Source organism: Apostichopus japonicus, chromosome 16 (genome assembly GCF_037975245.1).
Source record: "Apostichopus japonicus isolate 1M-3 chromosome 16, ASM3797524v1, whole genome shotgun sequence".
NCBI lineage: Eukaryota > Metazoa > Echinodermata > Holothuroidea > Aspidochirotida > Stichopodidae > Apostichopus > Apostichopus japonicus.
In genome coordinates, this window is record NC_092576.1 from 7,844,814 (window position 1) to 7,856,893 (window position 12,080).

A 12,080-nucleotide genomic window follows, 5' to 3' on the forward strand; every position below is an offset into this window, starting at 1 on the left:
CTTATGTTACATAAATTATGCTAAGCCCACCTTATCAATATGAATGAGGTGAAATTCACATCAGCAAGTTTAGGCTACCTACCAATCTAACCATACCAAGTTTGAAGATATATCTGACATGTGCTTGACAAGTCATTGCAATTTGATGTTTGACCCTCTGACCTCATTAATATTCATGTATATTATATAAGCCCCTACCAAAATTCCAGATCTGGCTTTATATCTGGTTGTAACCTGGCCCTACCAAGCCTTTATCTGGCCATATAAAGCCAGTTATAACTGGATGTAGAGTTAATCCAGATATGCAGATAAAGTATTTGGCCATATAAAGCCAGATATAACTGGATATAGATGGAAAATACAATGGGGTCCTCGGTCTGAATGTAATACAAACATGCGTGTGTCTGTGTGTCTGTGTGTGCGTCTGTGACACTAGCTTGGGTACACTGTAACTCAACAAGGGGAAGTTGGACTTAACTCAAACTTGGTATATAGATCCGCCATAGTGAGAAGGTGTGCCCAATTTTTTTGGTGCCTGTGAAGGTCACCGAAGGTCAGGGGCCAAAAACACAAAATATTAAAACTGCAATAACTCCCAGTGCTTAAGTGTGACACGGTTGATATTTTGGGACAAGTTGTGAACTGGTTAGGGAAACATTTCGAAACTTAACATTAATGTGATCCAAGGTCACCAAAGGTCAATTAATGTTAAAAAAACAAGTATTTTTGCGATAACTTGAGAACAAATTGTCCGTTAGGGTTGAGAGTTGCTTCAATGTAATCCAATTGTCGACTCGCATCTGGGTGACTTTTGACCTCAATTTGACCTCTGGTGACCTTTAAGTGTTTCTGGGATTTTTACAGTTTCGATGCTATTTTCAGATGTCAAAGGTACCTTCTGATCATATATGTCAATGGGTTGACCCCCAGGGTTGGGTTGACCTTTGTGTGTGAAGTTATAATGGGGTCAAAGTTTTCGGTCAGAGTTAGGATGGCTGTACATACTTCAAAGTTCAAAAAGTTAATGTTTAGACATTTATAATTAACTCCCAGTGCCAAGGTCTGACACGATTGATATTTTGGGACAAGTTGTGAATGGGGTGGTGGAACATGCATTTTAAAACTTAATGGTCATGTGATCTGAGGTCACCAATGTCATCATATCTGTTGACCCGCTTGTAGGTGACCTTATATTTCTTACATTTTCGACGCCATATTCATATCTCAAAGGTGCCTTCTGATCAAAACTCCGATCACAATTTGTGATCATAAAAGTGCTGGCTATAGTGTTGGTTACTTATGGGTACATGTAGGACCACAATTACTTGGACTATTTGAGCTCAATCTTGCTATGGTAATATTATGTGTATTGTCATATACCCCTACACAAGGAACCACAGTGCCATTGGGCTCTTGTTTTACTCATATTCAGTCAGAATAATATTACTTTTTCTATTTCACTAGTTCAATTTGATTTATTGTGGGTTATATTACTTCGTGGTTGGCAAATAAAGTGATGTCCGTTCGATATCGATCGGAGTTTGAGCAGTTATTTCGGGTATAATGGGAGGATTACACTCCTATTGGCGGTTACGCATACAATGGAAGTTTTATATTTAATTAATGTAACCACTGTATCAATGTAACCACCACTTCAACTTCCCTTAATATTCGGTTCATATCCCGTAACGTTAACAATTCCCGAACGTTTCCTTATTTAAGTATAATATATAATCAAGGTTGGGCGAAATGACCAGGCTGGTTTGGCGAAATGACCAGGCTGGTTGGGCGAAATGGTAAGGTTGGGCGAAATGGCAGTTGGGCAAATGGTTGTTGGGCGAAGTGACCAGCTTCCAACCACAGGGTCTTAGCTGGAGAAAGGATGACTCAGAGGGTAATTAAGTGTGAAGCCTGCTTGTGAACAAAGGATGTGTATTGTTACTCTGGGAGTGAGATAGGGAAGGGAGTGTACACATGGTAGGGTTAGAGAGCAGAAGGAAGTTTAGAGAGGATTGGTACATTAAGGGAAGGTGATGGAGATTGGTAAAACATAACCAGATTGATGTCAGGACATTGGCAAAGGATTCTATAGTGAACTGAACAGTCTAAGTAAGGAAGAAATTTTTGGGAACAGATGGAAACATATTTTGGGACTGAACTTCGATACTGAATGGAACAAATATCGCCCTCCTGGAACTTATTTATTAAAGCAAATATATTAAATAAAAGAAAAGCGCAATATAGTATCTACAGGACCACAGAAGAATAAAGAACTCAACCTTCAAGTATTAATTTTAAGTGTACTAGTGGTGCCGTGCGATGTAATATGATTTACCTGGGCCCAAAATTTGAATATACATACTTAAATATCAATTTGCAAATGTTTTGGTAAGGTATATACTCTGGCACAGATGTAGCCATTTGTTTTAACTAGTTCAATCTGGATTTATCATAATATGGGACAGTAATGGACTTGCCAAGGGCAATATATGGATGCGGCATATATGAGCCAGATATGGATTTTATAAGTAACGGGCCAGATATGGATTTGCCATATATTAGCCACATATGGATTTGCCATATATGAGCCAGATATGGGTTTGCCATATATGGGCCAGATTTGGATTTGCCATATATGGACCATATCTGGTCCAGATAAAAAGTAACCCATATAAAGTTTTATCTGAGGCAGATATGGCCTTTATCTTATATCAAGCTATATCTGCCCAATTCTTGTTATGGTCAGATATAAAGTCCATATATGGCACAGTTATGGGCCAGATACAAATTGCTATAATTTGGCCATATCAGGAATTTGAGTAAGGGAGTATAAGTATATATTCAAAGTACAAAATACCAATAAAGACAAAGAGACACCTCTTATTTTATACATAATTCTTATCTTCATCGAATGAGCAAAATTTATTTCAATTGATCTTCATTCTCATAATGTACTTACCAATTATTTAAGCAACACCTATTTGTGGGAGTTGAGTCCGTCCATTTTTGTACAAAAAAAACTGTCATTATTTTTCAAAGAAAAAAATAGAACAAATTAAAAAATTTTATCTTTATTTTTTCAAATGCATGTGTTGTTCAAATTAATGACAAAGACTTGTAGTTATTTAGAACACACAACAGTACAATGTACTTCAAACTGACTATACTGGTCTGGACCATCAAACTGTGAAAATCCTTAAATTGTGGTTACTTAAAATTCTACATTGTAAGAAATTTATACTCATAATTAAGGTAAGAAAACCTCACAACTCTCACATGGTTATGTTATAGTAATTATCACCAAAACTCTTCTCCATGATGTGCAGTACATGGAGTTTTCTTTGGGGGAGGGGGATGGGGGATATAGAGAAATTAAAATCAGATATATGCTTATGTAATGAACATAATGCTTTGCACTGCACTGTGTTATTAGCTCATACCAGCATGCTGGTGTGAATTGTTACAGTGCAGCGTCTATCACTCTATCACTCTATCCGTCAACAATTGGTAAATCCGCTGCCACTCGCACAGTGTTTGATGGAATTTCATGAAACTTGGACACAAGGACCATTGGGTATAGAGCCATCAGAGATGGTCCAAAATTTGGGGTCAAATTAGGTCACCTGTGGGCCATAATGGGCCATTTTGTGGAAATACGCAAAATGCTTCTCCTACAGATTCCATGGTACAATGTTGAGGGTTTGTCACGTTAGTACTATGGTAGTTTTACCTTCAGGGTGTTCATGAATTTGAGATCAAAGATCAACTAGGGGTCTTTTGTGGCCCGGGCCGCGGTCCTATATTTTCAAATTGCTCCTGTTCATACAGTGTATGGCCAGTTATAATGAAACTTGGTCACAACGTTCCTCCGGATGAGAGTTACGAGGGGTGTTCGGAAAATTGAGGTCAAATGTCATTTAGGGGGTCATCGGGGGTCATTCTTTGTAATATATTCAAATTTCTCAATCTCCTCAAGATTTTGATGGATCATATTCAAAGTTGAACTGATGATTGTTGGATTGTGTATGAATAAGGTGATGCCTAAAAAATTTTGGTCAAAAGTTAATTAATTACAATTAATCCCATTGTTTAAAAAAAATCTGAGCCTTCACTTTTTGCCAAAGCTCCTTTAATTTGTCTCCCAGTCTCTGCAGTGTTTGTTTACATTTGTGGTTAAGCTCTGCAGAAGCTGTTAGTGGAATTAAAGCAGGACTGGGAGTTGTTATTAACTGTTGAACTGTAAGCATGAGAGCCCTATAGCCAATCAGCACTTACCGATTCTTAGAAGTCTTTGAGCCTGAGGTATGTAGGCAGCTTGTGAAGTTATGTCTTGTAGGGAGTGCTTGTGAAGTTATTTCTGCTAAGGTAGAGGGGAGAAAGTTTAATAGGGTAGGTCAGTGGTATTGTCTGAGAGAGTGGGTAAAATAGGATTTAAAGGGGAAAATAGGAATTATAGCCAGTGGTGTGGTCAGGGTTCTGCTAACGGAGGGGGGGGGGTATCCCTCATGGGCCCAAAATTGGTTTTGTGGGCCATACATTTTTAAGCTCGAAAAGGTATGAGCTTCTGCACCATTGGTGCTCTAGTATGAAAATTATCTTAACTGTCTTTTGCATTCATGCTAAAACTATTCTTTTCAATTTAAACAGAATATAGTTGGACAAAAGATGCATATCCTTAGATGCTATTTGGTTGTCATCTTACTCCTTTATTCAACCTGTACTGATGCAGGTAGGTGACTCTTTGACCTTTCACCCCATAGTTAGTACAATATTTATCTGTGTACAATGGGACATTGATTTGGTTATCTTTTGGTTAAAGCTTCATCATTGATAAAATGCAGTTTAATTGCATTGGGATACAGTCTGTAGCTAGGGATTTGATCTTAATTGTTATTACATAATTAACTTTGACAGTCAGCTGCCAGAGTGGAAGTGGGGTATGAAGTCACCTAGCTTAGCTAACCTTTGCCCCAGATTTCCTAGGCGCCAACATTCGCTAAGATTAAAGAAGTTACAGTAGATGATATCACCAATTCCTCCAACTGATGAGATGAGATCTAAGCAGAAACGTGGCACAACTTTGATGAATCGTATAGGATTGCAGACTAAGTTACAGTAGTTCTATTAAGTTTGTATTTTTCCAGTCCTAGTTGTTGTAGTAGTAGTTTTTACCTATATAGTATTATATTTTATGTTTTTTTTGTTCACATTTCTCTTCCAGGTGGCTCTTGTCAGGAAAAAATTTATTTGGAAGTAGGAAAACAAGGTGTAGTGTCATGTCACTTTGAAGACTATGACATTATTGGCTGGATTCATGGTACTGGTGATGTGACTAGTACTTCCCCATTCATTTACTTGGAGGGTTCACAGATATATGGAAGAGGGTATAGGAGCGGAGGCTATGACATGCATCCAAATGGTTCTTTGATCATCAATGATGTAAAATTGGAAAACGAATTTAATTACACAGTTCTATTCGTTCCTTCTGGTGGTTCAAATGAGTACTTTAAAGTCCCAGTGAAAGTCTATGGTAAGTATTGGCAGCCCTATTGTGTGGATTAATGTTGTGATGCCAGTGGTTTTGCTGCATACATGTAGCTTTTGCAAGATAACATTGGGCAGATGTGTACTTTTGATATGTAAAAGATCATTAAAAAATTCTGCTATCATTCCAGACTGTGTTTAGTATGTACAACTTTCGAAAAATGACTGGATTACTAACATTTTTGTGCAAAGCTTGCAGAAATTGAAAAAAAAGATGATATTGATTATTAAACTGTATTATTATAAGATTATTTGAAAGGGAAAAGAAACAAGTTTTCATCAAGACATGGTTAGTTTCAATTATTCAAGTCTCATATCCACCTTCCATGGAAAAGACCATAATATATACTGTATGTGTTGTAAAAATCCTGACATGTAAGAAGTAGTCAGGCTGCTCCCTTCTGAACCAAAGATTGCAAAAAGCATTTTATCGAAATTAGATCAATTTTGTCTTATTTTTGGTATTTCTTACTACCAGTTCCACCTGATCCATGGCATCCTGTGGTAAATGGATTAACCAATCAGCAACAAGTTGTCATACATGGAATCGGAAGCGGTTCCATCACCTGCTCAATGGCCGGAGTTAGGCCCAAAGTTGATCTGGAATGGGTGGCCTCACCAGACGAGATAACTCTAGATGGTACACCTACTGTGACTAATAACAGTGATGGAACATATGATGTATCTCTTAACTCTAATTTTAGAGTTCTCAGTGGAGCCGTGGGAAATGTGGTTTTCATGTGCAGGGCCACTGGACACAAAGCGGACAATTTCACATCAGAAACTGAAGTTTACTTGCTAAACCAAGGTAAGCATTTGAATGATAAACATCATGAGCCACAGTAGTTGCAAGCCAAGATGTCACTTGATGGATGACTTAATATTTGGAAGGTGGATGCACCCTTATTGCAACATGTCAGAATTGGTGGAGGTCAACAGAGGTCAAAGTATACTATATTGTGTAATTTGTGTTGTTCATAAAGTGTCAGATCTAAACAAGATTCATGATGGTGTAGCTAAACAAACCTCAGCACATGCTAGTACAATACTGGTACATATATACCATCTTGTTTACGATTGGTTTTCACATCTTACGATTTAAAGGAAGCTCTTGGAATCTGCATAGCCATAAACGGTTAGTGTCTCATTCTTACTTTTTTACATCGTCACTTTTATCGCAATGTTTTTATACCATTGTCGATAGCCTACCGGTATTTATTACTCATGCAATATCACTTTTATTTGTGTTTCATCGTTACGCGTTTCCAATTTCATGTCTGTTTTAGAACTCTTGTGTTTGAACAATTTCCATTGTATTTATATGCATGTGGCTGAATAAATCATCTATCTAGCTACTGTATCTATCTGCTCTCATCCTTTGCAGCACCTTTTTCCACTTTCTGTTCTGTGTTACCCTGTTCTCTTGGTATCACAATAATATAATTTACCTTTCATACCTCCATTGAGAAATGCCTCATATCGACTTAGAGCCTCTACTTTTATGTTTCCATTCATTAGATAATATGTTAGTTCTCAATTAAAATCTTTGCATACATTTTGCAGCCTGAGACTGCAACAAAATGTTGGTTATGAATATGCGTGAAAATGCAATGGATAGAAGGAACCTGTTTCACCCAAAACCTTCATAATTTTCACTCATTTCGTTGTTAATGTTTGATTTTTTTTCAGATCTCCAACCTGTAGTAAATGGATTGTACAACCAGAAACATATCATCCTTGATGTAAATAGAGAAGGTGAACTCAGTTGCACCAGTAAGGGAGTACCAGAAAGTGTCTCTTTAGAATTGTCTATCATCCCCCCTCTTTCATCAGATGAGATATCACTGGAGACTACATCATCTAGAAGTAACAATAATGATGGGACCTTCAACATCAAATGCAGCTCACACTTTGGATTCCTCAGACGGTCCATGGAAAGGGTTACTCTGGAATGTAGAGTCTTCGATCGCATAACTAATACTTCCCTGGACGTCACTACAGTGGAACTGTTTTTGCCAGAATGTTAGTACTGTTGAGTTAATACTTATATGCCTTTAAATGGTTTTGATCACAAATGTATACCACTGAAATTATAAAAGCACATCATTTTGCATTTTTGGCATGCCTTGGCTTGTACACATGGTAGCTCAAAATTATCTGGTGGATGAATTTCATATTTGGTATGTAGATTCACCTTATCGAGTTCAAGGAATGTGTAGTAATCCGTGGAGAATAATCATTTGATGCAAACAGAGGTCGGTCTGGAAACTTTGCAAAAGTGATAACAGAAAAAGTGAAGCTTGCATTACAAAGATGGCCTGTCTGGCCACAAGTAAAGCATCTCCCACAGACTTCTGTTAATGCTGCCTCTTGCCTACAAAATTTGCTAATGTGACCTGCCTTACCACATTTGAAACAAACTATACTGGGTTTGAATGCAGTGGCATTGGCATTTAACTGTGGTCCCTCTCTTTGGAGTCCCCTTCCGTGTCTTTGCCTCTCCCATTTTGCTACTTGACTCCAATATTCGTCCCCACCTCTGTTTATTATATATCTGTCTGCCTCATGGGTCAGATCTTTACTGGTCTTAATTTGCCTATCCCTCAGGTGGATGCCTAAATCAGTAGGGAGGCAACTAATTGCTTGCTCGACAACTAATAGTTCTTTTACAGCTTCAACATCCTTTTCTTCTACATCTGAGAATTTTATCCAACCACTTAAATGGTGATCCAAGTCATTAACCCACCCTGACACAGTTTGGTCTCTTTTTTTTGTGGTGTTTCTAAATTTGACTCTGTAAGTTTCTGCATTTACATGGTATTTGGCTAGTATGGCAGCTTTTATCGTATCATAATTCTGAGACTCTGTTATAGGGAGGTTCACATAGGCTTCCTTAGCCTTACCAGATAAATTTGGGATCAAAAATATTGCCCACTGTGATTTATCCCACTTGTTTGTTTCTGCTAACATTTCAAAACCTCTAAGATATACATCGACATCTTCATTTTCATGCAGACGAGGCACCTTCATCAAATTTACACTTTCACCACTTGCCACTGAAGTTGGGTTCACTTTAACTTTGGCAGTTTCGTTCTCTATCTGAAGTTGCTTTAGTTTTACTTCTTTATCTGCCTCTACTTTAGCCTTGTTCAGTTCATGATCTTGTTTGGACTTTTCTATTTCAATTTGTGCTTCTACCTTACGCATCTCTAGTAAGTAGTCAATCCACATTCCTTTTGGAAGACCTTCAGGTATCCCCTGGTGGACAAGTTTCGTCTTCCTTTTTATCTGTTGTGTTCATTTTCACTTCATTTTTCTCTGATCTTAAATTATACATGATGCACCCTTAAATGGAGAATATGAAAATAGCAATTATAAATAAATATATAACAATTTACAACCTTAATGTATTTGTGACCTCTTTCAGATTCTCCACCGCAGTTTCAGCCAGAAAGTGTCCAAGAAGAACTCCTCAAAAATGACTCCATACAAGTGACTCAGCTCTCACAGTTGGTTGCTGTCTGTTTTCTATATTTTGGTTTCTCCTTCTTCTCTGCCACCAAACAATGACTTCTTCCACCTTGATAAACGCAACTGCATTTTTATGTAACAGCATGTTTTTACATGGACAACTCCGCTTCCATAATTGGGCGTTGAATAATCTCCGTCGTACAATAAGCTCCACCACTATGCGGTTGTATGATGTTGTTACATACCCTTGGGATCTTGCTTCTTTAGATGTTCCTGAAACGATGACCATCCATCCATTTCGCCCAAGATTCCTGTGTTACATAATTTCTTTTGAATAAACAATCGTCTGCATGACTAACACATTAGTAAACGATATATATATATATCTTTTTGAGTCTCATTGACTTTTTGCTGGTAGCGGATTTATCACAATGGTAGTGGGCAAACACCGAGGTATTTCTTCTTTTAAACCGTTGCCACCATGTTACGTAGTGTGGGATAATAAGTTCAAGACAGTGTCATTCGTTGCTTTTCTTCCTTTATTTTTCAAACTCCACATAGCTCCACATAACTCCACTGCTTCCTTTCACAATTCACTAACATCAATTCAACCTCTGCTTAACTCAACCTAAACAACCTCTGCTTCCTTGCAACACTATCCTCGCTATCTTCCCACACTCCCTTACGCTTCTCTCCTTTTCTCGTCTCCTAATACCTTGGCTCCTCACCTCACAAAAGCCACAGTCCAACTGCCCGTAACCCCTCTCCTCATCTCTAGCTCTATCCTTTAATCCTATTAGCAAGTCTTTACATGTCTAAGTAATCCCAGCTTTGTAATCCCCTTAAGCTATCCCTAGGACATAAGCAGCCTTCCTATCCTTACTTATAGACTTCACAACACAAATGTATACCACTGAAATTATAAAAGCACAACATTTTGCATTTTTGGCATGCCTTGGCTTGTACACATGGTAGCTCAAAATTATCTGGTGGATGAATTTCATATTTGGTATGTAGATTCACCTTATCGAGTTCAAGGAATGTGTAGTAATCCGTGGAGAATAATCATTTGATGCAAACAGAGGTCGGTCTGGAAACTTTGCAAAAGTGATAACAGAAAAAGTGAAGCTTGTATGAACTCCATACTTCGTATGCAGATCTCTTTTAGTAAGTTCAAGAACTCAATCAAATTTAGTGGAGGTCAAAGGTCACGTGGTGTCATGGTAGGTCAAATTCTGAAAACTTTGTAAACACAATAACTTACAAAGTGAGGCTTCATATGTAGATCACTCTTGGTGAGTACAAGAACAATATTGATATTGGCATAGGTTGAATGTCATTTTAGGTAAAAAATTAAAGCTTGGATAAATTTCATACTTGGTAGAGGCTCCTTCATATTAAGTACAAGATCTGTATAGTAAGATCTACAGGTGTCAAAGGTGAACTGAGGTTGACAGAGGTCAAAGTCTGCAAATGTTGTAAACACAATATTTCTAAATGTAAGTTTACTTACCACATTATTGAGTACAAGAAACCTATTGTTGTTTTTATATTGATTTCAATGGTCATTTCAGGTCAGCAGAGGTAGATAATAGCTTAATTATTACAACTTGAGAAAACATAGGAAAAGGTGTGGCAGACATCAAAATATATAGGCTCAGGGTTAACAAGACAAACTGCAGCAGGAACAGAATTCTGTTCAGCTAGGACGATGCAATATTAAACAGTAGTGGTTCTCTACATTCATGTGATGTTCTTAACTTAACTCTATCAATATATGGTATATTGGAGTTGCACCAGGAACTACACTGTAACGTCACATTCAGTATTATTGAACTTTCCTCTTTGACAGATCAAGAAAGTGATTGTACTTCGCAGTGGTCACCAGGTCTGAACACAGTAATACTTCTCTGTATGAGTGGTGAGTGAAAACACTAATTAACTGTAAAGATTTATAACTAGTATTAAACTAGATAACAAGTATAGAAGATCCAAGGTATTGTATTGAACCAGTATCTTCAGTTAAGACCATTCACTGACCTCATTTCCATTACATTATCAAAACCATTTCCACATATGTATGAACCTCATCAGGATACTCACACAGTACAATGAAGCTTGTGCAGTGTAGAATGAAATAAGACGTACAGCATTGACGGCGGTAGACACTTTTGAAGTTACGTCTGTCCACCACTATTTTTCCATCATCAATTTCCCACTACAACTAGAGATGAATCAGCATGCAAGAGAAAGGCAAAGCCATAGGTACCCGTGTATGATAGGCATGCCCAAATACCACGAGCACTGGAAAAGCCATGAAAAGCTGCCTTGGAACGTTCATGGCAAATATAAATACAGCAAAATTGCATGTATACTAAAATGATGACTTCATTAAGTACAATGCATCGGTAAGTGAAACGTTCATAAGTAGAGTAAAAATAAATTGGCCTCTCTGTAAGTGGATGTTGCCATCAAGGATAATAACTTAGTTTGCCCCATACAGTAAGTCATGTAATCTCCCATTACATAATTCAATCAACCTTTTTGTGTATATTTAATGCTGTAGGTGTGAAGTACAAGTTGTCCAGTGAGTAGTGGTAGATATTTAGATCATCTCTATAATGAGGAATCGAACCGTTGTGCTTCTTCTCTTTTTTTTTTTTCATTCTTTTTTCTCCAGTTTTTCTTATCTTTGGCTTCATCACTTTGAAGAGAACTTTGAAAGCTGGGAGTCAGTAAAATTCTTTAGTTATATTTTGCATGTATGTGTTTTACGAAAGTGTACGATGAACTGTTTTATATGAATGCTGCAAATTTATGATTTTTTATTCATAGTATTTATATTGAGCTTATCACCATTTTCTCTCAGTTTGAATTTGCTGTATCTTTCAGAATTTCTGTGCAATGTTTCTTTCCTCCTTAGTCAATTGACTTCTTAAGATGTTGACATGTATGCATGGTGATGTAGTGAAGTGAAATTTTGTTGTTTGCACCCTTTGAATATTTACATCATTGAGGTAAATGAATCTGGAGGATTCATGTCAATTGGGTGCGCGCGTACCATG

At 37.4% G+C, this 12,080-nt stretch overlaps 2 protein-coding genes across 2 annotated transcripts in view; both read left to right on the forward strand.

Moving 5' to 3' along the window:
- The window catches only part of LOC139983577 (uncharacterized), a 111,384-nt gene that overhangs the window by 36,446 nt on the left and 62,858 nt on the right, over positions 1-12,080 (forward strand). The window contains exon 2 of the mRNA XM_071997222.1: positions 4,648-4,729. Coding sequence (XP_071853323.1) covers positions 4,666-4,729 — 64 coding nt within the window. The 5' untranslated portion in view covers positions 4,648-4,665. The remainder of the gene's footprint in view (positions 1-4,647; positions 4,730-12,080) is intronic.
- The window catches only part of LOC139983578 (uncharacterized), a 50,716-nt gene that overhangs the window by 33,230 nt on the left and 5,406 nt on the right, over positions 1-12,080 (forward strand). The window lies entirely within an intron of this gene.